Genomic DNA, 27,944 nt, shown 5'->3' with positions numbered 1-27,944 from the left:
GACTGTGCTCGAGCGCCGCATTGGTGACTGGAGGCGCTGGACGTGTTCTCATCGCAGCTGGAAGTGAATCTTTGGACGGCAGAGCTCACCGTCATAGGAGACCGGCACACGGTGAGCACGTCATTCATTACAGCTCGCGTGAGATTGATCCAGCGTCAACCAAATGACCTGTAGTAGCAGCACGCCTGCGGAAAGCGAAATTTTCGCGAATACCTAAACTATGTGCTCCCCCCAAACTGTCGCAGTGTTGTTGTAGCTAGGATGTTTATAGCTTCAGCTCTCGCCGTTCCATCGCGTTCCTACGTGGCACTTGCGCTAATGCTGGACGTATTACGTCAGCCTCTATGGAGGAGTGGGCCCTGGTGAACACTCTCAAGGGTCGGTTACACTACACGTATGTACCAACGTGTAAAGCAGAATCTTAGACAGCCGTCGCCGTAGCTCAGTTGGTAGAGCTCCGGACGCGAAATTCGGAGGTCGTGGGTTGGTTAGAATCCCACCGGTTGGATGTGGTTGTTGTTTCTTCTGTTTTTATCTATATCGCATTGATCAAAAACTACGCATTAAAAAAAGACATCCGCTATGCTCCTTATTTTCGGTGGCTGTTGGCTTCCGTCATGTATGCCATAACGAGCATCCGTTCTTTCTGCTCACGAGGCAGCCATGTGTGCTGTGTGAACTAACCAATGATGCTCGTCAGCGTAAGCTCCAAGCTCAGTTTCCGATGGCTGCTGAACTGTGGTTTTGGTGAAGGTTGAGCATTATGAAAGCTTGCGGAGCCACGATGCGAGGAGATGTGAGAAAGAGCACTGAAATAGATGCCTAGCTTGCTCTTTGGAGGGTTACAGTGCAGGAGAAATTAGTTTTCCAAGACAGGATGAAGCTCATAATTCACATTGTACGCAGAAAGCTTATAAGAAAGCCAGCCTCGCAGAGTTTGTTGGTGTCTCTACGGTGGGTAAACTGGAGAGACATTCCAATGTCTCTCCTTTTCCGCGAGGTCTTTGCCCTGCAGTGGGTGTAGTCAGGCTGATGATGGCGGTGGAGCGTGGCTCCTGGTTTCGAGTTGTCCCCGCCTGCATATATTTTTTGCGGTCGGGTTTTCTACGTTCTTCGGCAGCTGCGCACCGCTGCCTGCGCGCTTAACTAGAACAAATTATTTGCTTTCGGGACCATAGAAGATGGTATGCACGAACTTCGTCGGCGAGCGGAGAGAAAAGTTTCCGCTAGCAAAACCGAAAATGTTTGAAGTTTGAATTTTACTCATTGCTTTGTTATACAGGTAACAAACATCAAATAAAGCAGGAGCTAAAGGCTTAGCCTGACAGGGGCTCCTGCCCTATCAAGCAGTAACGGCAGACAGGATGCAATTCCGCACCAAACTTGCAATCATATACCAGACATCTTGTACAGACAGCAAATGCTGAAACTGAACAGAAAAGAAAACTGTAAAACGCTAACCAGCATATAAAATACATCTAACAGACATAGCACACGGTCAAACAAAGTTAAATTATTTTATTCTAACAAAACAACATAAGGCAACGAAGCATATCAAGCTAGCTAAACAAAGCAACATAAGGAGAAATTATAAAGTGTTTATTATTTCACTCTCCAGCAACAATCTTCTTAGTGACTTCTTGTTGAGTGTGTGCACGAGGGACCAATCATTTCAGCGGGCAGTATTGCAACCTTAGATCTAGCTTCAACTAATCGCAGGGCGAGTTTATGATCACACTGTGCAACACCCGGCCGGCTACACTCGGATAAGGCACGAAAATTTCGTACATGGCAAGACTATACTTCGCAGGGTACTGTTGACGCTAGCCAGTTCCAGCACAGTGATGGTCCCGCTTGCAAACTAGAAAGTGGCGCTAGTTCTGCGTTGTTCAGTTCACGCGCGGCTACAGCAACACGAGGAGAAGCAGGCAGGCTCAATTTGAACGCCAGTGAACCGCTCAGCGCCTCTGTGGGAAAGGTCGCTTCTTATTTTGTTCGGAATAGTATTCGTTGCTTATTTCTTTTGCAATGTTTTAGCGTTGGTATTACGTCGGACGCCCCAAATACACCTGAAGTGAGGTTGCAAGAACGAGGAAAGAAACAGAGCTGTGACCATTGGAAACCAAAGAGAAGGCAATGAGAACGGAAATAAATTGCTAGGTTCCGTCCAAAAAAATAAACCGCCCGCTCGAGGGATTAGCTTTTGGCGAGTGGTGGCCTACCATCGAGGAATTCAAGCGGTCGCAATGCAAAGGTAACGACGAAGTTGTTTCTGCCTTGCAAAACTAACCGTGACATTTAACCTCAAAAAGACAGAACTTACGCTCGGCAGTACAAGGCCCTGAATGTTAAGGCCTGGTATGCTGTTTTTGGAAACCGGCAACTGCTGTATTTTGTGGGCGTTTTTATGTGTGTATTTTAGTTCTTATTGCAGCGAATATTTCATTCTTAGCAGGGTCGCACTTATAGATATCGCATTTTCTAGCGGCCTTCTGCGTGAGGCGGTTTTGTATTGCGGCATTCTGTGATTCCGTGCACAAACCCGATCTGTTCATCATCAGTGAATTCTCTCAAGCTTTCTTTCTCAGCTGTTCTTATTGTTCCGTCCGCGTTCACTCGCTGATGCGCAAGCTTGGCACAGGGTCTCCCAGTGGATATGAAGCTATGGCCGCGAGACGATGGTTTCCATAAGAGTGCTCTTTCGCGATAGCGGTATAGCCATGGGTAGCATGGATGGATTCCATTGGCACCCCCTTTAAAAAGAAGCAGTGGCCAGCGCCACCTTCGCTGATAACTTTAAGTGTCCCTCTTATTTAATTTATACATTTTTTTAGCTTTTAGTCGTAGGAAGTCCCTGCTTTGAGTCCACGACTGTCATTTCAGTGCAGCAACTTGTTAGGTAGATCATATCGCATGCATAGGTAAAAACTAGATGCATGCGATAAGAGACAAAGAGGGCAATGTCACTAGCAATATGGATAAGATAGTTAAAGTAGCCGAAGAATTTTACGCAAATCTATACAGTAGCGATTGCAATCAGAACGTTACTGAGAGAGGCAGTGGAACACAGCAATGGGACATCCCGCCAGTAACGAAGGAGGAAGTAAAAAAGCCTTGGGAGCAATGCAGAGGGGGAAAGCAGGTGGTGAGGATCAGATAACAGCAGATTTGTTGAAGGATGGAGGAGAGTTTGTGCTACAAAAACTAGCCACCCTGTATACGCAATGCCTTGTGACCTCGAGCGTCCCTAGAGCTTGGAAAAACGTTAACATTATCTTAATTCATAAGAAAGGAGACGCCAAGGACTTGAAGAATTACAGACCGATCAGCTTACTGTCTGTTGCCTACAAGGTATTTACTAACGTAATCGCTAATAGGGTCAGGACAACCTTAGACTTCTATCAACCAAATGACCAGGCAGACTTTCGTAAAGGATACTCGACAATGGACCATATTCACGCAATCAATCAGGTGACAGAGAAATGCGCAGAATATAACCAGCCCCTATATATAGCCTTCATTGATTACCAGAAAGCATTCGACTCAGTAGTCCTGCAGGCATTGCGGAATCAGGGTGTAGAGGAGTGTTATGTGAAAATATTGGAAGATATTTATAACGATTGTACAGCTACTATAGTTCTACATAAAGTCAGCAATAAAATTCCAATAAGGAAAGGTGTCAGGCAGGGAGACATAATCTCGCCTATGCTATTCACTGCATGTTTACAGGAGGTATTCCGGGGCCTAAAATGGGAACAGTTGGGGATAAGAGTTAATGGAGAATACCTAAGTAATTTGCGATTCGCTGATGACATTGCCTTGCTAAGTCACTCGAGACATGAACTGCAAAGCATGATCAATGAATTAGACAGGCAGAGCAGAACGGTGGGGCTAAAAATTAAGATGCAGAAAACCAAAGTCATGTTCAACAGCCTAGCAAGGAAACAGCAGTTCGCAGTTGGTAGCCAGGTGCTGGAAGTAGTAAGAGAATATGTCTATTTAGGGCAGGTAGTGACAGCTGATCCAGACCATGGGAGGGAAATAACCAGAAGAATAAGAATGGGGTGGAGCGCATATGGCAGGTTATCTCAGATCATGAATGGCAGTTTACCAATATCCCTCAAGAGAAAAGTATACAACAGGTGTTTCTTACCGGTACTCACCTATGGGGTAGAAACGTGGAGACTAACAAAGAGGGTTCAGCTCAAGTTAAGGACAACGCAGCGAGCTATGGAAAGAAAAATGATAGGTGTAACGTTAAGAGATCGGGAGCGGGCGGAGTGGGTGAGAGAACAAACGCGCGTTAATGATATCCTAGTTGAAATCAAGAGGAAGAAGTGGGCTTGGGCAGGGCATGTAATGCGAAGGCAAGATAACCGGCGGTCCTTAAAGGGGCCCAGAAACACAATCTTAGTTAACTGTTTTGCCTGTTGATTGCATACAGTGAGTTATAATGGTGCTATTAGCGTCGGTAATACCGCGTATATTCCGTTTTTTAATATTTTAATGTCCTCCCAAAAACAACTTCATGGCTCTCATGGTGTCGCCACACAGTGGCGGGTTTTTAGCAGCGGATATGACATCACTTGGCGCGAGCTTGGTGATCGGACAAACAGTAAATATACTGCAAATTGTGTGAATAAATAGAGACACATTTTGTCACCTGTCTGCGTTTTATATTAGATCAACAAAAACAACTTGTTTGTCTTAGATAAGAGCCGTGCAAAGCAAGTAAAATAAAAATACACCACCAGGGGCGCTCTTGCATGGAAACGACGCTGCCAGTCTCAGCAAGAACGAGTTACAGAGAGCAGGCAACCATGGAGTACAAACTTCCGTGACGTGCTCTGGCTGGCTGTTTTGATTGGTTGCGCCAGGTGCCGTCATTGGGAGAGCGAAATAGGAGTGGGAAGCCCCGCCAAAATCGAGTTGAGGGCAGCGTTTTGTTTGCTTGTATTTTGAAATTTCTTCACTGAATAACTCCCGTTCCTGTGCATCGATTCCTGTAATTCTTTTTAGGTCAGCATCTGTGTGACATAAAGAACCCACCTGAAGTATAGCCGGTATCCCCCCAAGCAGTGTTTCGCAGGCCCTTTAAGGGTAACGGAGTGGATTCCAAGAGAAAGCAAACGTATCAGGGGCGGCAGAAAATTACGTGGGCGGATGAGCTTAAGAAATGTGCGGGAATATGGTGGCCGCGGCTGGCGAAGGACAGGGTTAATTGGAGAGACATGGGAGAGGCCTTTGCCCTGCAGTGGGCGTAGTCAGGCTGATGATGATGATGAATTTTAGGTCACAAGTTCGTTTAGTCTTCACCGCATCTTTGCGTATAGATGACATGTATGAGTCTATTGTTAGTACTAGTAATATTACTATAATGTTTCCCAAATGACCTTCAAATTATATGCGTCAAACAGCCGCCCAATGCGAACACACACGTGTACATGTGGACCTATGCTAAGCATAAGCACTGATGTCGAACAGGTGCAGAGCAACCTTTGAAAATGGTAGAACTCTGCCCATGAGTGAACAGACGTACGTTCAAACGTGAAAGGACAGCGGGAGGCGGATACGAGAAACTCAAAATGCAACTGCTCAATGAATTCCACGAGAAGGCAAGCAGGCATGCATAGCGGGGGTGATGAGACTGAGAAGTATGCGGGGATACGGTGGCCGCAACTGGCAAAGGACAGGGCAAATTGGAGAGACCTTTGCCCTGCAGTGGACGTAGTCAGGCTGATGATAATGATAATGAACAAAACAACATGGCTCTGGACGCCTGTATTGTGTTGGTCAAAGGCATCAGTAATTCAGACACCTGCGCCTAGTTAATGGTCTCCGCGTTTCAAATTTTTGGGTGTGCATAGTAGTATTACTGAAAGTCTGTAAGTATTGCAAAAATATTGACCGGTTCCCTTCAAACGCAGCGACTAATTAACAACTTCAATTTTCGAGCAAACCGCCATTGGTAGCCGCCGAAAACGCAGCGCTGGCTTCACAAGATGCCTTTCAATCAAGGTCTCCGAAAGCTGACCAGGCACAGCGGATTTTCTGGTGGAATTAGCGTTCTCTTTGTAAACAGCTGGCGCACGTGAAACGCAGCGCCCATGCTAGGATGCGAAATATCTCGGGCCACTGCCGGATGTACGCACAGGATTCTTGCGTTTGGTGTATCATTGGCTCATGTTGTGTATATATTTTGGCGCCTTGCGCCAACACTTGCGTTTAAATTGAATATTGCTTGCCCGTGGGCTTCTTTCGCTCATTTCGGAGTGTCAAAGCCTTGCCTTTATTTTACACGAAGCTGTAGCTTAGACGCTGTGCAGTATGGCTGGTTAGTTTGATTTTGTAGGTTCAGTACCGGCAGTAGAGGCTTCGTTTTCATATTTTTCTTGGAGGCTACGATGAAAGAACGCTATGAGATCAGATTTAGATGCTTGTTTCAGCAAAGCTTTGAAGCTCGGATTCGGAGCTTTGAAGCTCCGAATCCAAATTTGTTAACAATCATTCATGCAGCCGAAATGAAGTCCGAAAGTCTAGCCTTAACCCGGCCATACTCTGTACATCGCTATGGTACAAATGGGAATTGTTTAGTTCAGAATTTCAAAACCCAAGTTATCAACTTCAGCATCCAGTTATAAAGAGACTCTCAGTCGCTACAGATGCAAGACTACGAACAGGTTCAACATGTCTGTCATAGATATGCAAGGGCTGTTCAGAGAATGCTTGTAGCAAAAGCTCTTTATAACATCAAAAGGACCTAAAGCGAAGAGAAAGTACTGCTGAATTTGAAAGTTTGGGATTGATTTTGAAAAGGTGCTTTGCTTTACTTTATGGGGCTCAGTACGTGCACGCGATGTTCTGTATTTCCGTAATTTTTTTTTTCGTTATAATTAGGTAGGACTTGTTAAACTATAAATCTGCCAATGTAGATGTTCGTGCAATTTAGGGACCAGTGACGACGAAATGCTATTATGAGAAGTTTTCTTCGTGCTCTGGTCTTTATACGCTCAGGACAAATCGATTATAAAAAGAATTAGTGAGTGGATAACCACTTCTTGGTGCTGTAGCATGTGAAAAGATTTTAGCTCCAACAAAAGCATGAAGCGTTATATAAGTAAGAGATGAAACTGTGCTTCGGAGTATAGTAAACTGAGCTTGATGTCTTTTAAATGGGTAAAAGTTTTATACATATCAATACTTTGGATGTCTTGATTCGCCTGGTCGTAAGGCCCGGTCCAGCCATCCTCTGCGGAGAATGATTGTGAAGGAGTAGAATGAAGCGAGAGCATTCGAATGCGGTACACCTTTCAGGGAAAACTAATCGGGTCACCTGGGGGCGCTGTAATCTTCATTCGGACACCTCGCGACCAGCACAAATGAGCCGTCGGAAACAGGGACAGTGTTTTGTGCGCATCATATGGTGAACGAAAAAGACAGGGATGGTCGTGGTTTTTCTCAGTGCTGCAAGGACTGTACGAGGAAAACTATTTCTCTCTCAGGCCTAGTCATCATCCAACAGCTCCCTCCCGTTCCATGCGCGCACAGATGATAAACCAGCCATGGTACTCTGCTGGCTATTCGACTGACAAAGTAGCGCCCCCCCCCCCCCCCCCCCCCCCTTCCTCACTCAGGGATGCTCGGAGAAAAAGGCCAGGGCGATGTGTTTGAGACGCAAGTTTGAACGGTTCACGGCGATCAGTTGGCGTTGTTCAAAATGAAAAAAAGGGAATAATGCGCAGGAAAAGCTTTTTTCTAACATCATTTACCAAAAGGAAAGAAGCGATAGTGAAAAAAAAAAGAAGTGACAGCGCAAAGCTTACTCGGGTACGTAAGCTCGAAGGATGCCTGTGCACTCGCCAGTAGTGCAAGTTAATTAGCCGGTTCCTAAAATGGGTGCATCATGTGGCTCCTCCTGGATATGGAGACTTCATATAACTCGATTCGAGTTCATTTGGCATGAACGGAGTGTAAGAAGCCACCGAGAGCACACGAGCGGGCCTGCACATGTTGGGTAGGAAGTATCATAACTCGCTATTTCGCGTATATAACATATAATGAGAGCAAGCTCAATGTGTATATCCAGGCAGCGATAACCACTGAAAAAGGACAATCGTTATCTCTGATTAAAAGACTGCTTTTCGCTTGCACAATAATTAAATATTGCCCGCTGTCATAAAAGAGTGTTCGTAATTTTAAAATCAGGGATTCAATGAAATAACGATCAGTCCGTCGGTCCGTTCGTCGCTTTTCCTTTCATTCGTCCGTCTGTCAGCCCGCCCGTGATTTCAACGCATGTGGCCTCTCCAGTTGTTGCTATGAAAGGAGTGATTTTTGGTTGCGGAGAAACGATTGTAGGAGGTGGTAGTGGTGGAAACTGTATTTACAACTGGGGAGTTTGGGACACACAGGTCCGTGGGCCCCAGCACGGCCCCACTGCACTCAAACGTTCATGTCCCGGAGGCTCATGACGCTGGCAGCCCGGGTCCTCAGAATGCAGTAGAGTCTCCCAAGCCTCCCAAGTGGTAAGGTGCTCCAGGCCCCGCGGGGGAGGATCCGCCGGGCTGGGGAAAAGGATATGGTCTAGAGTGGCTTTGGGGTAGTGGCAGAGGGTACAGGAGGGGTTTGTGAAGACTTGGTGATAGCGCGAGCGTATATAAGGGGAGGTTGAAGGGCGTGTTTGAAGCTGCCTCCAAAGTGTCTGATGATAATGGTCAAGGCAGGGATGGGGTGGAGGGTAGAGCCGACGCTCGGCTTTGCAGGCCTGCGTCATTTCACTGAATGAGTGCATGCGCTCCTGAGAGAACCCCAGGTCGGAGGCGAAATGGGACTCTGTTGGACGGAAATTGCAGTTCAGCTCCGTATTTTTTTTTTTATTTTGGTATACGCCAACCCCAACTTGGGTTTTTACAGGGGTGGGCGCAATTGAAAAAAAAAAAAAAACTACTTCCAGATAAAACAATTATAGAACTGTAATACAGTAAAACGGATGGATCTAGTTAAAGCAAAGACAAGAACAAGATCAAACATTCGAGGGCACCAGTTATAATATTCAAAGCATACATCACCAACATTGTAATAAAATTTAGTCAGTTTTGTGGCAATAAACACAGCTCGGCAAGCTCGAAATATTTGAGTACTGTCGGCTCCAATACAACTGAAGCGTCAAGTGCATTCCATTCACTCACTGCTCGCGGAAAAAAGGAAAAATAAAGGGTGTTATTGCAACAAAGAAATTCCTAAAATGTGAGAGGGTGTTTGTGGCGAGTGATTCTGGAGTGGCTTATATTGACGAAGTCTGCAGAGTTAGGCTTAAATGAATTGTGCAGGAGTAAGTATAGGAATTTCAAGCGGTGCAGTTTGGATCGGATAGATAAAAGCTGAAGCCCTGCGCGATGCAAAAGTTCAGTAGGTGAGTCTCTGCGTCTGTACTGGTTATAAATGAATCGCGCGGCTTTTAGCTGCACACTTTGGAAAGTGCGGCTACGCTAGTACCAGTATAAGGAAACCATGTAATGTTAGCGTATTCTAATATCGGGCGTATAAGTGTAATGGATGCCAGAAGCTTTATTGCGGGAGGCGAGTTATTCAAGGCACGTTTGAGGAAAAACAGCTTGTTCATTGCTTTATACTGAACGTGCGTTGTCCAGTTCAGGTCGGATGAGATAATGATGCCCAGATACCGATATTCCGTAACAGTTCGTATAGCACAGTGCTATCAGAACCGTAAGTGAACTTGAGCGGAATTTTTTTCTTTGTGACGGACATAGAAACAGTCTTTTCTGTGTTGATGACCATGCTCCAATTGTGACACCACTGAAAAACTTTCTTCGAAGCGTTATTTAGTTTTTATCTGATCGGACTGATGTTTAATTTCATGATAAAGAACACAATCATCTGCAAAGAGTCTCATTTGTACTTCATTTTGGTTAGTTATATCATTAATAAACAGCAAAAATAAAAGAGGCGCCAGTACGGATCCTTGGGGGACACCAGATACCACGGGAATAATGCCGGAGGTATGTCCGTTAAATTGGACAAATTGGCAACGTTCGGATACATAACTTCTGATCCATTGTGTGACGGACCATCACCAATTAAATGCTTAAGCTTAAATGTCAGTTTTTGGTGTGAGACCCGGTTGAACGCTTTGGAAAAGTCAAGGAAAATAATGTCAAACTGCGACGGATTGTTAATACCTTGCGCAAGATCATGAACGAATTCAACAAGTTGTGTTACAATGAATAGACCGTTTCGGAACCCGTGTTGGCAAGGGTGGATTAGCTGTTTAGCCTCTACGTATTGTCAGAAATTTTAGGATAATGTGTTCCTGAATTTTCCCACATGTACATGTCAGAGAGATGGTTTGATAATTATTCGGGGAATATTTATCACCTGATCTGTGCACAGTGATTACTTTGGCGATTTCCCATTTAGAGGGAATACGGCATTCACGAACAGATTTTTCGGAAAGGAGACAAAGATATTTACTACAAGGCTCGGCATAACGTTTCAAAAAGCCATTGGGAATGTCATCTGGGCCACTACTTTTCTTTTCATCAATATTTAGAAACTGGGATCACCTTTAACAAGGTGACAATTGGACTAGGTCTTGTCTATTTTCAGCTGAGGCCGGCGGTCCCGGCTGCTCCTGCGGCCACCGCTGCCGGTTCCTGCGCCCGGTCGGCGGTTTATCGACCGTTTCTGCAGCTTGGGATTGTCCACCCATCGCCCTGTTGCAGTTGGCCGCGGCGCCTGCCCTCACCGGGAAAACACTCGGTTTGTCTGGCCTGCGGTGCTGGGACACTCAGGTAGGCCGTTTCATCGCCCTCCCGCGCGCGGTCGCGGTCCTCGCCGGCTCCCTTTTCTGGGGCGCTGGCCTTTTTTGGCCGCATTTTTAGTGACGCTCGGTCTCTGGGCCTCTCGCTTAGGCTTAGCCCTAGCAAGACGGTGTTTGCAGTGCTCCACCGGATTTTATTTTAGAAACAGGACACTCCATGTGTCAATGGATCTATACGAACAGGCCTGGGGTGCGGCCTGATCTCGGTGAATAGAACCGACAAAGCACTTCCTCACCAGAGCAGGATTTGGCCACAACCTTATATGAACAACCCAATTAACCCTCGGCCCTCAGTCCCCAGTGGCTGCGGAGCAGCTGGCCGGGGTGTCGGTCAGAACTGTAACGCAGCGGACGGTGCTAAGAATCATTGGCTCCAGACAGGCGGCCATTGGAAACTGAACCTAGCAACGTTTAACGTAAGAACCTTATCCAGTGAGGCTAGTTTAGCAGTGCTGTTGGAGGAATTAGGTGGTATTAATTGGGATGTCATAGGGCTTAGTGAGGTTAGGAGGACAGATGAGGCGTATACAGTACTAAAGGGCGGGCACGTACTGTGCTATCGCGGATTAGCAGATAGACGAGAACTAGGCGTGGGATTCCTCATCAATCAGGATATAGCTGGCAACATAGAGGAGTTTTATAGCATTAACTAGAGGGTGGCAGCTATCGTAATTAGGCTTAATAAGAGGTATAAGCTGAAGGTGGTTCAGGCCCACGCGCCCGCATCGAGCCATGATGACCAGATCGTTGAAACTTTCTACGAAGACGTGGAATTGGCGACGGCCAAAGTAAAATCACAGTTCACTATACTGATGTGTGACTGCAATGCGAAGGTAGGCAAGAAGCAAGCTGGAGACCAGGCGTTAGGTGACTATGGCATAGGTTCTAGGAATAGCACGGGAGAGTTATTAGTAGAGTTCGCAGATAGAGATTATTTACGTATCATGAATACCTTCTTCCGCAAACGAGCCAACACGAAGTGGACGTGGAAGAGCCCCAGTGGTGAGACTAAAAATGAAATAGACTTCATACTGTGCGCTCAGCCTGGCATCGTAGAGGATGTGGAGGTCCTCGGAAAGGTCCGTTGTAGCGACCACAGAATGGTAAGGTCTCGTGTTAGCTTAGATTTGATGAGGGAACGCAGGAAATTAGTGAAGCGGAAGTCTATTAAGAGATTGAAAAGTGTTATGAATGCAAACTGCAAAGAGAAAAATTTCGAGGAACACTTAAGCCCCGCCTTAAGGATATGACGCTCTAGCTTAATGGGTTGATTTCCATATATGCAGGTCATTCTCACCTTCACACTCATAGATCTCTGGGAGCCATTTTCTTGAATTCTCTCTTGTATTCAGAGACTTTCCCGCCTGTTCAAAGAATTGAGTTGCTGGCGGATGACGCAATCTGTGCTCAAGAAGCCCATCTGCAACAGCGTGCGCCATTGTTCAGCACGACGTCCGAGGCGTTGGCCAGCGGAGCTGCCTAATTTGAAAAATTGGTTTTAGAGCTGAGACAGTGACCTTCAATGCCTCACAAGGTCAAACCGAACTTGTCTGCTTAGTGGTATGGCCCAAGCTATGGTAGTATGACCACGTGATCAGATGACTCACCATTGAGTACTGGCTTTGACCTTGAAATTTGATTTGAGGCAGTGGAGACCATGGTGCACAGAGTTTTCGCTCATATAACTAAGTTCAAGCCCCGTTGAACCCCAAAACTTTTTTTTTTTATGGAGGGCAATGACTTAGTAATTGTCTCACATCTCGGTGGGCACCCGAACGGCTCCGTAAGGGAAGGTGGGAGTGAAAAAAGAAACAGGTGGCGTAATGGAGGGCTCCGGGATAGTTGCGACCACTTGGCAATCTTTAACGTGCGCTGGCATCGCACAGCACACGGTTGATAGGTTTTTGAGGGAAACAAATGACGAAGTAACTGTCTCACATACCTCTGTGGACACCCGAACCGCGCCGCAAGGAAAGGAGTGAAAGAAGAGAGTTTCATGCCTAAGCCCATATAAACTTACCAGCACACGGGCGCCTCTTGCCTTTCGCTGTCATCAAAACGCGGCCGGGTATGAACCCGGGAACGCTATCTCAGTAGGCGGGCGCCCTAGCCACAGAGCTACCGCGGCGGGTGTGCTCCAGCCCCCTTATTTCGCATGCCGTGGTTTGTCTGCGCCCCGGGTCGGAGCTGAACATTATAGCCTCCCAGTGGTCAGAGTAGGTAATGAAGTGACTTGCTGGTAGGGACTGCGGGCAGTTCCAGATCATATGATTGAGATCGGCTTTGCTATCACAATTCTTGCATTTGAGTATAGTCCTTCCGAATAGAAGCTAAGCATTTGGGGATTTGGATAGGTGTTAGTTAAAAGTTTGCACGAGGCTTTGGACTGTCATATGGAGAGCGTTTTATCTACTGGGAGGACGTTATAACAGGTGAGAGCACACCCCACACGAAGGTGAGGACGTTTCTGGGTGGTGGAATCTCTTCTGGAGCGACACCTCGTTCTTCGTTCTCTTTTTCTCCCTCGCTCCTTTCTCTTACGGTGCCGCTCGGGTGACCACCGCGATATGTGAGACAGTTACTGCGTCTTTTCCTCCGGCAGGCGAACCTTACAAACCAGTAAACGCGCTTGTCGCTAACGGAGTCGGTTCGCCGCCTTCTTGCTCGACTCCATATCCAACACTCCATTGCCATGGAAGACAGGTTTCGCATCCCAGAACTGTGAAGACGTGCCCTCCACGTGCGGCCTCTTCCAGCCAACATGTCACACGAAGACCATAATGGTCGGCGCCTGGCACGAGCGCAAGCCCTAGCCCGACATTATGGCAACAAAACAGGTGTATACTACGTGGACGCATCCGGCCCTCACCACGGGGAATTGTACACGGCCGCGGTAGTTCAGAACAGCAATACAGTTAACGGCCTCACCTTCAGAGCCCGCAGTGCAATACAAGCAGAAGAGGTCGCGATTGCTCTCGCGGCCTCACATTCGAATTCAAAATACATAATCACCGACTCGCGAGGGGCCTGTCGGAACGTCGAACAAGGCTGCACTCTCTTCCTAGCCTATCGAATATACCAAAATTGCATACGGGATACTGACCCCGCCCACCGTTACCTTATATGGGCCTCTGCTCATCAGGGGTTGGCAGGAAACGAGGCAGCAGACGCAGCCGCCCGCGCGCTCTCTCACCGGGCTGTTTTCTCCTCCCCACCCGATCAGGAACCCGATTTTAATTCGGTCTGTACGTTCAAAGATATCACAACCTACTATCAAGATAGCCATTGCTTTTACCCTAGCCCATGTAAAGGCCTCAAGAAGGCGGATGAGCGGCTCCTTCTCACCAATACATTGCTGTGCCCGGCAGCACTAAAACGTTTTGATCCCTCCTTTAGCGGCAGCTGTCCGCACTACAGTGTGGTGTCTTCGGACACCTATCACACGGTGTGGGCCTGCCCCTCCAACCCGGCCATTCCCCCCATCCCCAACCCAACTAGGAAGGCGACCCTGCTCGGCTGCCACGACTTACGGACCCAACAAGGCTTATTCGGGCGCGCCCGGGCGGCGGCTACCGCCACTGGGGTCCCAAACTAGGGACCTCCACCTAGGGCTTGTAAGGATTGGTCCCTTACGGGCTGATCTAAACATACCTCCTTTCCCTTCTGAAAAAATGTTTTCACCTCCACGTCCGTCTTTTCCTCTTCTCAGGAACCAGTTCAGTTTTTTCTCTGAACTATAGCCAGCTTCCTTCGTATTGATGCGAAAGCATTACAACCATTACGAGAAAAGTCGGCGGCGTATGTCCGTGTGTATGGTGGTGGTGGTAAAATTTATTCTGACAGAGGTGTTTGGGGATAAACAGGCCCCCGCACAACTCCACTACACTGAAACTTTCATGTTCCTACGGTCCATGATGGTGTTCTGCCGGATGGGCTCCTCAGAGCGTAGCAAGGTCTCCCAGACCTCTCAGCTGGTGACGTGCTCCAGGCCCCGCGGGAGAGGATGGCGGTGGGGTGGTTGCAGAGGGTGCAAGAGGTTTTGATACGGTTTGGGGGTAGCGGGACCTAGTATAAGGAGATGGGAGGGTTCGCGTCTGGAGGCTGCACGATAGGATTTGATGGTAATTATCAAGTTAGGGGTGTGGAGGATGCCGCTTCCTCGCCCGAGCCTGCGGCGTCCACCCAGACGGCATACTCCACGGAGGTGTGATATTTGTGGGGTCGTTAGCCAGGATGTGGCGTCTTGTGTTAGTTTGTGTTAACTGGATATACTGGATCTGTCTATGGGCCTGCAAAAGCTCCCCGCCACTATTATGAAGACCCTGCTGGAGTAGTTTCTCTATGGAAGTATTTAGTGGTAGGTGGAGAAGTCTGAGGTACAGGAGCGTATATTGGAATCGGCGGAGGATAAAGGCGTGAATGAGACGACATAGGTCATGCTCCCTCATGCCCTTATGATGGGCCGAAACTCTGCGGGTGAGGTGCGAGATCGCACCTGTCACCTGGTTAAGTTTTTTTTTGTCTAAAGCTGGTTCTATTGTTGTTTTGAACATGGAGGGACCAGATAGTGTATTCGTAAGCTCCCTTTTACAAAGAGGAGTGCACTACAGTGCATCTTACTCCAATTTTACTTTACTCCTTTTTATTTAGAAAGTACTGCCTGAATCGGGACATACTGGAACATCAGCACTTGCAAATGCCGTATTACCACTCCCAAGCCTTCAACAGCGGGAACTGTACTAGTATAGTAATCAAGGGAACGAGAAAATGCAATGCATAGTTTATTGATTTCTGCACATGCCAACACTGTTGCTTGGTTCAAAGGGTCTGGCAGCAGAGGCTTAACGGCTTGCAATCGAAAAAGCATAGACCGTGAGAAAGCTTCTGCGCAAAAAACATGACGTAAATACTACAGTGCCCAAATTTGTGAAGCGGTATCCTGACGTTAAAATGAACATAGAGATTACAGCATGCAAAGCAGATATGATGTGCTATGCCTGCTGTGCATTGAACACTTTAGCGCGAGCCCTATCTATCGCTCTCATGAAATTGAATGAAAGCAGGTCGGAATGTCTCCTTGCAGCACGCTGGGAAATGAACGCTTGTTAGCAAAGCTTTCTAGGAGGTGAAATAATACGCACTGCTGGTCGTCTACTCCACTACTCCAGCAGGGTATTCACAGTAGTGGAGGCCCATATACAGACCCAGTACAACCAATTAACACAGACTACAACGCACGCCGAAACAAAGCCCATCTCTCCTTAGCCAGTGATTGCGACCACTGGCAGGTCGACATTCTGTTGGCTGGGCAGAAGCTGTTAAGAATGGCGGTGGCCAATACCTCTGTCAAGCGCACGTACGCACCCTTTAACGCCCCGCCGCGATAGCTCAGTGGTTACGGCGCTCAGCTGCTGACCCGAAAGACGCGGGCTCGACCCCGGCTGCGGTGGCTGAACTCGATGAAGGCGAAATTCTAGAGGCCCGTGCACGATAAGGAACCCCAGGTGGTAGAAATTATCCGGAGCCGGTCATTACGGCGTCCCTCATAGCCTGGGTCGCTTTGGGACGTTAAACGACAATAAACCAACCCTAACGCCCTTATTCTTTCAGATCGCGGCCCCGCACGAGAGAGGCACTCCTCCCACCCTCCCTCTCTCTCTGAGCAGCCCGACAGGCCGTATGGTAAGCAAACCTCTCATTGTAACCAGAAGCGCGAGGCAGCGGCAGAATTCGGTGGAAATGTTCAGAGTAACGGTACGGGGTGCGCGGGGGCGTCCTTGGACGGCCGAAAAAGGTGCGGCGACCTATGCCTCAGTTTGTGCAGTGTGTTCGTGAAGCGAAGTTAAACTATGTTCGCTGATCGAAAGAAAATAGCGTACAGGTGCTATAAGCAAGTTCTCTATTCAAGTTTTAGCCATTGGGTAGAGAAATATCTGCGAGATGTGTCAAGGAACTCGGAAAGACAGCACATGCAGAAAAATGCCTGCTTTCAAAATATCGGGATCCTCTCCTATGGAAATTGGTGAAGTTCCGCCTTACCACGCTACACGTCTCTCTGGGAATGCGCGATATGCCCTCACTAGTTCTTTACTGGTGTGATGCCATTTGCGTACGCTAGCACGCACACCCATCCCGAACATTAAGACGCGCTAGGTATGCAGGGACTGCGGAATTGACATTGAGTTGGGGGTAGGATGTCGAGTTTGAAGCGCTTATGTAGTCCTTGCTATATCTGCTAATGAATGTGCAACTTTATAAAGATGCGCACAGAAGTGAACGATTGCTATAAAAAAAAATTGCGCGTAGTCTGCTCCATTTCAGCTAATATGCACTGTGCCAATCGCATAGCGTCAGAAACAGTCCTAGGTGTAATTGCCAGAGTTCATGGCTCAGCAATGCACCCCTTTCAGGGTTCCACCTGCCGTTTATAGACGCTGCCCGGTTTCATGAAGGCGCGGGATCCTGTAACAGTGCAGTAGGTAATTGTAGGTAGTTATATATTACGTTTGGTTGGCGGGGTACTACCGGACATAGTGCGCGCGAACTATAGGCGAACGCGAACTTTTTCATCCGACGTGTGAGTAAAATAATCTTAAAATATAATGCGAGTGCGGGCGATGTGCCCATTTGATCTCTTTTGAGAGGGCGAACTAAACAGAACACCAGGCAGTCTAAACTGCTTAACGTGCAGCAGCGTGGCCATGCATTTTGCCTGTCATATGTTACGGCAGTTCACGCGTTACTGCAGCTACTGTAAACATTTTTTTTTATGAAGGTGCTTTTATATTGCTATGTCAATCGGCATGCTGCTGCAGGTACCGTAGAAGACCGGAGCAAACACACACTGACAAGACATCCGAAAGACACCATGTACGTTTTTTTTTTTACTGGACGTTTTGTTTCATGAAGCAGAACGTCCAGTAAAAAAAAAAAAAGCGTGTGATGTGGTGTCTCTCGGACGTCTCGTCGGTGTGTGGTTGCTGCGGACTTCTGCGGTGCCTGCAGCAGCGTGCGCACTCCTCCCGGGAAGTCGGAACGATGAGCAAGAAAAAAAGAAACCTCCTCCCCCGGGAACACCTCCGCAGGAGCAACGGGCATCCGCCCTCTGGATACCCGGGGGACAGCGAGAAGAAGAGCTGTGCGAAAAAGCACAGATCCTCCCCTTGTCCTCCACACACGGCGGCCGAGCTGTGACGCTGGTGGGATCACCAGGCACCGTTTTGTTCTACAGCGATCCGCTGTGCCGGCGCTGGGAATCGAACCAACGTCGGTGGGGATATTCGCCCAAGCATTGCCAACTGGCGCGCTAACCACTCGGCTACCGTGCGGCTCTGGTTTTTGATGGCGTCTGTGAGTGCTGATAGAAGGGAAGCGAAGCAGGCCGAAACTGAGCATGCGCGGGGAATGCGGTTATCTCGCGATCGGGCGTGGCAGCAGGAACGTGCGCCGCGTCCACCGCGGAGCGGCCGCATTGGCGCGTAAGTGCGATAGCGCAAGGGGCACCAGCCCCGTCATGGTATTTCGTCCGTGCATATGAAAGAGAGTCCGGAATGCGAAAGCCGCAGCTTGAAACACGATCTGTGCAATGTTGGGCGGTGAAAAAAAGTGGCCGCGCGGCGAGGCAAGATGGCCGCGAACCTTTTGAACGGGAAGGGCTTTGTTGTAGGTGTAGAAGCGCAAGCCAAAAATTTGTGGGATGCTTTAGCGCACGTATACAGTAGCACGCAAACGCGTTGGAGGGTTGTTACATAGGCTTTGGGATTCCCGGCACCCCGTATCGCAGAGATTGACAGGTCGGGAAGGGACCTGTCGATAATGGCGCGCGCAAAGCCGCGTTGTGTCTGTGAGCGAAACGTATGTGACCTTATTCGTGCACGGCAGATATTTTGTGGTATGTGCGTGCCCTACCGCACAGAGATGCCGCCGTACTAGCAATGGCAGTGTCCCGTGCATTAAATGACGTATGCGTCATCGGAGTTGTAACGACCATATTTCTCCACCAACGCAGGCAGTGGCACGGATCGTATCAGCGGAGAATTCAGTTCCAGGCCGAGGACAAGGCGGTGCGTGGTGGGGCAACTACCCAGCCTGTAGTGATCTTCCAAACCTGCACGAAGGGAGAGCACGATATAAGGTACTTCAAGGAACACAAGGCTGCAACGGCAGCGCCACCGCGCGAGACCACTTCAAATTTGCAGGAGTGCGTACTATTTCACGTGATAGAGTGTGATGGTTTGCATTTATTCATTATACACTGTTCACATTCCAACTCAGACACTAGAGTGTAACTGGGTTTCATGTATCCTGTATACACTCTTCATTTTCCATTTCAGACACTAGACAGTGTGGTGGGTTTCATGTATCCTGTATACACTCTTCATTTTCCATTTCAGACACTAGACAGTGTGGTGGGTTTCATGTATCCTGTATACACTCTTCATTTTCCATTTCAGACACTAGACAGTGTGGTGGGTTTCATGTATCCTGTATACACTCTTCATTTTCCATTTCAGACACTAGACAGTGTGGTGGGTTTCATGTATCCCGTATACACTCTTCATTTTCCATTTCAGACACTAGACAGTGTAATGGGTTTCATTTATTCAGCATACACTGTTCACTTTCCATTTCAGACACTAGACTGTGTAGTGGGTTTCATGTATTCAGCATACACTGTTCATTGTCCAGTTCAGACACTAGGCACTGTGGTGGGCTTCATGTATTCAGAATACACACACTCTTCATTGTCCAGTTCAGACACCAGACAGTGTGGTGGGTTTCATGTATTCAGTACACACTCTTCACTTTCCATTTCAGACGCTAGACAGTGTAACTGGTCCCTTCCAATCAGTATACACTGTTGACCTTCCATTTCAGGAAGAATACAATGTAGTGGGTTTCATGTATTCAGTACACACTCTTCACTTTCCATTTCAGACGCTAGACAGTGTAACTGGTCCCTTCCAATCAGTATACACTGTTGACCTTCCATTTCAGGAAGAATACAATGTAGTGGGTTTCATGTATTCAGTACACTCTGTTTACTTTCCATTTGATGAAAGATACAATGTAGTGGGTTTCATGCATTTAGTATACACTGTTCATTGTCCTGTTCAGACACTAGACAGTGTGGTGGGTTTCATGTATTCAGTGTGCACTCTTCATTGTCCAGTTCAGACACTAGACAGTGAGGTGGGTTTCATGTATTCAGTGTACACTCTTCATTGTCCAGTTCAGACACTAGACAGTGAGGTGGGTTTCATGTATTCAGTATACAGTGTTCATTGTCCAGTTCAGACACTAGACAGTGTAACTAGTTTCTTTCAATCAGTATGCACTGTTAACATTTTCATTTCAGGAACGATACAATGAGGTGGGTTTCATGTATTCAGCATACACTGTTCATTGTCCAGTTCAGACACTAGACAGTATAGTGGGTTTCAGGTATTCAGTATACACTCTTCATTTTCCTTTTTAGAGACTAGGCGGTGTAGTGGGTGTCATGTATTCAGCATACACTGTTCATTGTCCATTTCAGACACTAGACAGTGTGGTGGGTTTCATGCATTTAGTATACACTGTTCATTGTCCAGTTCAGACACTAGGCAGTGTGGTGGGTTTCATGCATTTAGTATACACTGTTCATTGTCCAGTTCAGACACTAGGCAGTGTGGTGGGTTTCATGTATTCAGTATACACTCTTCATTTTCCATTTCAGACACTAGGCAGTGTAACTGTTCACTTTCAATCAGTATACACTGTTGACTTTCCATTTCAGACACTAGACAGTGTAGTGGGTTTCATGTATTTAGCATACACTGTTCATTGTCCAATTCATACACTAAACAGTGTAATTGGCCTCTTTCATCCACATTTTGTTTCTGTATTTCAATTTGACCATCCCTTGCCTCTCTGGAGCAGTTCGACCCCTTCTTGTTTCGTTGTCGCTCTTGAGTTTGACCACTTCTTTCTTTGTGTTTTTGGATCAGTAGAACACGACTCATAATGCAACTTGAGCATTCTTTGACTATTCAGATCAGTTTGATGACTTCTTCTTGTTTCGCTTAAATCACATGATTCTTGACTCAATTTGTACCATTCGTTGTAACACACGATTCTTAAATTTGACCACTTCTTAGTTGGTTGATTGGTTTATTGGGGTATAACGTGCCGAAGCAACTCAGGCTATGAGGGACGCTGTAGTGAAAGGCTCCTTAAATTTCGCCCACGTGGGGTCCTGTTTTTTGTTGCTCCTGGATCAGTAACACATCATTCTTGATTCCCTGTCTTTCTCGAATCAGTAAGAAGCGTATTGTGACTCAATTGGACCACTTCTTGTTTCTGTGTTTTTCTTACATCAGTAACACATTCTTGATTCATTTTGATCGTTTCTTGGATCGGTAGCACATGCTTTTTGTCGCCGTGTTCCAGTTTGACCATTCCATGCCCCTTTGGATCAGTTTGACCACTTGTTTCTCTGTCGCTCTTGGATCCTTGACGCGTGACCATTTTTTGTCTCTCTCTAGATCAGTACGACACGATCCATGATGTAATTTCAACACTTCTTGTCTCTTTTGGATCAGTACCACACATTTCGTGATTCAATCTATTTCTTGGATCGGTAACACATGATTCTGGATTCCATTTGAGCATTCGTTACCTCTTTCGATCAGTTTCACCACTTCTTGTTTCTCTGTCTCTATTAGATCAGTACCACACGATGTGCGATTCAGTTTGACTACCTTTCGTTTCTTTGGATCAGTAGAGCACGATTCATAATGCAGTTTGACCGTTCCTTGTCTCTCTTTTTTTCTCTTGGATCAAAAACACATGATTATTGATTCAGTTCTTCTTGTCTCTCTGTCTCTATTAGATCAGTAACAAATGATTTGTGATTCAGATTGTACTATTCGTTCTCTTGAGATCAGTTTCACCACTTCTTGTTTCTATGTAACTCTCTTGGATCAGTAGCACACGATTCACACGATTTTCTTAGAGCAGTGACACGCGATTTGTGATTCAGTTTGACTATTTCTTGCCTCTTCGTCTGAGTACGACAGAATTCTTGATTCAATTTGACCATTCCTTGTCTCTTCGGATCAGTTCGACCACTTCTTGTTTCTCTGTCACTAGTATCAGTGACACACGATACTTGATTGAATTTGACTATTTATTCTCTTTAGATCAGGACACCATGATTCCTAATTCATTTCTTCTCTATATAAGTCAGTATAACCCGATGTAATTTCCCCACTTGTTTCTCTGTCTCTCTTGGATCAGTGACGCATGTTGCAATACTCAGTTTCTCTACTTCTTGTCTCCCTTGGATCAGAAACACATGACTCTTGATTTAGTTTGACCACTTCTTTCTTTGGGTCAGTACAACACGATTCATAATGCAACTTCAGCATTCCTTGACTCTTCGGATCACTTTGACGACTTCCTGTGTGTGTTTCTCTTGGATCTGTAACACATTGCTCTTGATTCAGTTTCACCACTTGTCTCTGAGATCAGTAACACACGAGTTGGTTTTATTTTGACTCTTTCTTGCCTCTATTTTTTACTGTCTCGATCCTTAGCCAAAGGCTACATATGGATCCATGCAATAAAAGCAACGCACTGGCCTTAGAAGTGATTATTCGATAATAAATATGAACAGCAAACCCAACATCGACAATAAAGAAGATAATAAGACAAGCACTAAGCGATTTACATTGTGTTTGACCATGTCTTGTTTCTTTGTCTCACTAGAACACGATTCGTAATGCACTTTGATCGTTCCTTGTCGCTGTTTCTCTTGGAACACATGATTCATTATTCAGTTTGGCATTTTTCTCTTTTGATCAGTATAACGCGATTCATGATGTAATTTCGCCATAGCTTGTTTCTGCCAATCATTCATTCAGAAAACCATGATTTAATTTGGCCATTTCTGTCTACACAGCCAGAAGGAACGGGACGAAAGCAGGGTAACAAACAAGCGCTGGTCCATGTCCGCATTCACTTATTTCAATTTCAGTCGGATGTAAACTAATTGAATACGAATTGAATTTAATTAGGACGCGTCCATAATACAGCTGAATTAAATCGAATTGAAAGTCAATTTGAACATATTTATAATACAGCTGAATCAATTTCGAATTGAATGCCGAACCTTGAATTGATTTCAATTGAAAATCAATTTGAACATATTTATAATACAGCTGCATCAATTCCGAATTGAATGGTGAGCCTTGAATTGATTTCAATTGAACTCGATTTGAACGAATTGAATTCAATTGATTCAACTGTGTAATGAATTGAACTTAATTCAAATCAATTCAAGGTTCGATATTCAATTCAGAATTGATTCAGCTGTATTATGGATATGCGAATTGTTTTCAAATAATTCGAATTGATTTCAATTTAAGTTTCGGCAAATCAATTCACAATTGATCCAGCTGTATTATGGCTATGTACGAATTGATTTCAAATAATTCGAATTCAGTGTAATTCGGAATTGATTTAGCTGTACTATAGATATGTTCGAATCGAATTCAATTCAGGATTCAGCATGCAATTCAACAATGATTTGGCGGTATTGGCATGCATTCACAATGCAATCATTCACCCCTTACCGCATGGTGTATCGGCGGGGGGGGGGGGGGGGGGGCGACTTCGTGTCGCTTCTCTACTTCCGCTGGAAATAAAGTTTCACCACCACCACCGCAGAAACGAAACTAAAACATCTACTCTGCATTTAGCGGCAATCTACATGTCTAGCAACTACACCGGCGGTGGCGTTCTCGTGTAATCACTGCGTCATTATTTTTGCCAATCAACAGTATTCATGTACATCATTTAAAAGCTGAATAACAGGAGTGTGTTGTAGACAGAATGACGTGCTCGCCTTGCTGGATACTACTGTTTGAGCATGTTATAAATGAGACACACACGAGTAATGTTTTTAATCAATGCGCACTGTTGCATTCTCTGCAGGCCCTCGCTGCGGCATTCACCATTGCAAGGGGAGGAAAGTACAGCCCGTGGCAGAAGACGACGACGGGCAGTACCACGGACTGTGACGATCAGTTGCCCATCGACAGAACCATCAACACCAACAGATTTGTGACAGAAAGTGAAACAGCCTTCTGTTCTACAACCGAGGAAATAAATGCTCAGAATCTGTTCTTGTATGCTTCGAACCCCTTATTTCATAGCAACCCTATCGATTACTCTCAACATTTCGGAGTTGATGCACGCCGCACTTCCACGCTCCAGGAGTTCCTGTCTTTAATAACACGTAATTGCTTACCCTCGTTGTCATGCTAGGCTGTTTCTGCAACGTAAACAGCCGCAGTGACTTCCAGTAACTTCCTACTCCACCTTTTATAGAATCCAAATGCGACCGTCTTTACCGCCATCGCGGGATTACCACTGCACGCCGTTCTGCAGAGGGCTGAAAAGAGCAGCCGTGCACTTCCCTATCGTCTGGATTTTGGTTTGCGAAAAGCACCCGTCGGTGCCTAAATTATTCTAGAGACCTTCACTACACCTCTTCCTTTCTTTCACTCCCTTACCACGCTGTTCGAGAGTCAACCGAGATATGCGAGATCGTTAGTAATGCAATCAATATACCAGGTGTCCCAGATAAATGTAACCAAGCTTTTAAAAAACACGAGGTGTCCTAGCAGTCTGAAACCAAATGAGGGTTGTTTAGAGTCGCGTGACCTAGTCTGCAGTATTTTTTTCGTTCAAGGTTGACTAATTAGTAAAGCTTCATTTTTTAGTTATTGACTTGAGGAACAAAGTGTCAATGGAGAAGTTGTAGATCGCTTTAAAAAACAGCTTAGTGAGACATTTGCAGCACAGTAATATTTACGCAAATTAGTTTTTTTACCGGCCCTTAACCATAACCCGCACAATAAGAAAACGCTTCCACATGGCAACTATGCCACTTGAACGTCCCAAGACGCGCCTTAGAGAGTAAAATCCATTTTTTCTTAAGTCCTCTCTCTCCTCGATGAGACTTTGGGTGCACATTGAGACAGAGAAGTGAGCGAGCAGCTAGTCACGGGACAACTTTCTTTTAAGCCAATAAATGACGCTACGTAAATCGTAACCTGACGGAATCAGCACTACTAGCGGTTTTTCGAGGTGATCTAAAACTTTTCCATCGACACTTTCTTCCTGAAGTTAATAATTAAAATTAATTCACTTTGAAGAGCGAAAAAATACTCAAGACTAGGCCATGCGACTATGAACAACCCTGAGTTGGTTTGACTGGACTAGGGCACTTCGCCTTTTTTAAAAGTTTGGTTACATTTAGCTGGGACACCCGGTATAGTGTTTGTGATTGAAAGACCACATATACTAGCGAAAGTCAACGATCAAAGCGCAAAGATAAATACTGCATTTTTTTTGCGGCTTTCGCATTGTCACCGCCTTCATGTACACAGACGAAATACCATGACGGGGCTGGTGCGCCACGGTCGTCGCTTCGGGCGTTCCAGCGTGCACGCCCGATTCCGAGATAACCACGTTCCTCACATTCTCGCCACGCATGCTTCGCTTCCCTTCTATCAGCACTGGCGGACGCCGTCAAAAACCAGAGCCGCACGGTAGCCGAGTGGTTAGCGCGCCAGTTGGCAATGCATGGGCGAATATCCCCACCGACGTTGGTTCGATTCCCAGCGCCGGCACAGCGGATCGCTGTAGAAAAAACGGTGCCTGGTAATCCCACCAGCGTCACAGCTCGGCCGCCGTGTGTGGAGGACAAGGGGAGGATCTGTGCTTTTAGCACAGCACCTCTTCTCGCTGTCCCCCGGGTATCCAGAGGGCGGATGCCCGTTGCTCCTGCGGAGGTGTTCTCCGGGGGAGGGAGTTTCTTTTTTTCTTTCTCATCGTTCCGACTTCGCGGTAGGCGTGCGCACGCTGCTGCAGGCACCGCAGAAGTCCGCAGCAACCACACACCGACGAGACGTCCGAGAGACACCACATGCGCTCTTTTTTTTTTACTGGACGTTTTGTTTCATGAAACAAAACGTCCAGTAAAAAAAAAAAGCGTCCATGGTGTCTTTCGGATGTCTTGTCAGTGTTTGGTTGCTCCGGACTTCTACGGTACCTGCAGCAGCATGCGATTGACATAGCAATATAAAAGCACCTTCATGAAAAGAAAACTTGTTTAGAGTGGCTCCAGTAGCGCGTTAACTGCACAATTTTGAACTACGTAGCGCAGCACTTCTTCTGCCCTCGCGTATCAAAGCGCGGATGCCCGTTGCTGCGGTCTGCTATTCTTCCTGGGATTGCTGTGGATTTTTTTCATTTTTTTTTGTCATATGAAATACGTATTAACCATGGGCACGCTGCTGCTGTGCCATAGAAAACCGCAGCAAGCACACGCCAAACGGACACCCGAAAGACTACTAAATAGCAGGAATCATTTTGCAGGCCGTCAATATTTTAGTGCATAATTTCACGGAAGGCTTTCGTGTTCATTTGTATTCAAACAATATATTCCTGTTCCGTTAGGCGGTGCACACTGTTGCCGTCATTTGGCGACGCTGACGAGAGCTGAGCATCCATGTCTGACTGGAGAAAAAAAACTGCCGACCATTACATTACTTCCTAATGCGAAATTTGAGAGCAGCTCAGATGTTTCAGCTTTTCGATAGATTGCGGCAAAGTATTCGAGTAAAACATGTATGTACATTTACAGACTTGTTATTCTTCACACATTCCTTCTTCAAGCAATAGACCATCGGATACAACTTAAAGGGCAACTCCGGCGATTTTTCAGCCATTTTAAGTTAATGGCTGTTTTGTGTTCCTGAGAACATCCTGTAATGTGTACAATACAAGGTTTTCAAAAGCAACCCTAAAATAATTTTGAAAGAGCAAAAACGAAAAACTCGAAACCGAAACCTCAAAAACGAAACCGGGAAGGTGCCTTCATGCGGTATTGACTGCGACGTCACTGGCGTGTTCGCCGCGCTGTGATGTCCCCGAAGATATCGCAACTACCCTGAGCCGCGCTGTCGACATGAACAGCTTTTCCGAGACCAACGTGCCTCTAGAAGACAACCCATTCGACGATTTTGGACTGGACGAGTCGCCTTTCAGGTATGATCCAGCGTCTCGCGAGCGAGCCGAGTCACACCACAAGCCGCGTCACCTGCAGCATGGAGATGGTCTGAACTCGGAGAAGTAATTACTTGAGTCATTTATCGTGCATGCATTTGTGACACAGTCGTCAGACCAAAATGTGGTGCTCCCGCTGACAGCTGTTCGTGTGGCGAGTGCCGGCCGACCCAGCCTGACGAAGGAATCTGCGGCCGGAACGTTGCCGCGGTGCACAACGTCCTTACAGTGGCATACATCACCAACATTCCTCTCTTTGCGAAGCTTTATCTCGACAGCGAGCTTTTGGAAGTTATTTCACGCCAGCTACAGTTCTACAATCCAACATGCCGCGCTTCGTTCAGCTGGCTGCTGCGATGGGCGGTTGCACTCGAATAACGTTGGCACAGAATATGCCTTCAAGCACCGGTTGAACGAAGCCTTAGCGAGTCCAAAGCTCACTATGAAGTAGACGCTGTCTTCATAGAAATCTGGCGCGAAATGTTCCGAGCACAAGCGGGGATGCTTCCTCGGAGACCAGTTGACATGGCGGACAGCTCTCACCCACTTGTCGCGAATGTTCTCATCGCTAGGAAACCTGTGGTAGATCACGCCCGTTGTCACAGAGGAAGAATTTGTGCCCCCCACAGCACAACACAAGTAGCCGTGACCCATCACTCTGGCGTACACATCACATCGGGAACGTTGAGATAGCGCGAAATTGCACAGGTGGTCGAAGTAATTCCGGAGACCTCCACTCCACTACGGCACCTCTTTTTTCCTTTCTTTCACTCCTCCCTTATGTCGCTGTTCGGGTGTCCGTTACTGCGTCATTTACTTTCCTCAAAACGAATTGTCAGTTTTCCGCTGCACTGCGAACGCCAGCACGCCAGTGACGTCACAGTACAGGGGGGCCTGCAGAAGTTGCTCGACCAATGGGTGCCGCTCGTGTCGAGTAGCACTTGTCTTCAAAATTCGCTTACGGAAAAACTACGCCGCTTTCAGG

General features: G+C 46.7%; 1 protein-coding gene across 1 annotated transcript; it reads left to right on the top strand.

Moving 5' to 3' along the window:
- On the top strand, positions 1-26,396 carry LOC149365700 (uncharacterized). The gene is made up of 6 exons (XM_089569077.1): positions 1-111; positions 10,627-10,811; positions 16,451-16,522; positions 18,849-19,040; positions 23,819-24,012; positions 26,351-26,396. The coding sequence occupies exons 3-6, from the start codon at positions 16,520-16,522 to the stop codon at positions 26,394-26,396; spliced, it is 435 nt and encodes a 144-aa protein (XP_089425203.1). The 5' UTR covers positions 1-111; positions 10,627-10,811; positions 16,451-16,519.
- The last annotated feature ends 1,548 nt before the right edge of the window (positions 26,397-27,944 follow it).

Source organism: Amblyomma mixtum, chromosome 1, assembly GCF_055824585.1.
Source record: "Amblyomma mixtum isolate Tamu chromosome 1, ASM5582458v1, whole genome shotgun sequence".
Classification (NCBI taxonomy): Eukaryota; Metazoa; Arthropoda; class Arachnida; order Ixodida; family Ixodidae; genus Amblyomma; species Amblyomma mixtum.
Note: the sequence above shows the minus strand (reverse complement) of the source record. Positions and strands in the feature narration are given on the sequence as shown.

Bases quoted from the DNA above. Each gene is read 5' to 3' on its own strand.
- LOC149365700 (XM_089569077.1), top strand. The intron at 19,041-23,818 runs GTGCGTACTATT...CATTCTCTGCAG, and splicing joins ACCACTTCAAATTTGCAGGA to GCCCTCGCTGCGGCATTCAC. The intron at 24,013-26,350 runs GTATGCTTCGAA...CTGTTCCGTTAG, and splicing joins AATGCTCAGAATCTGTTCTT to GCGGTGCACACTGTTGCCGT.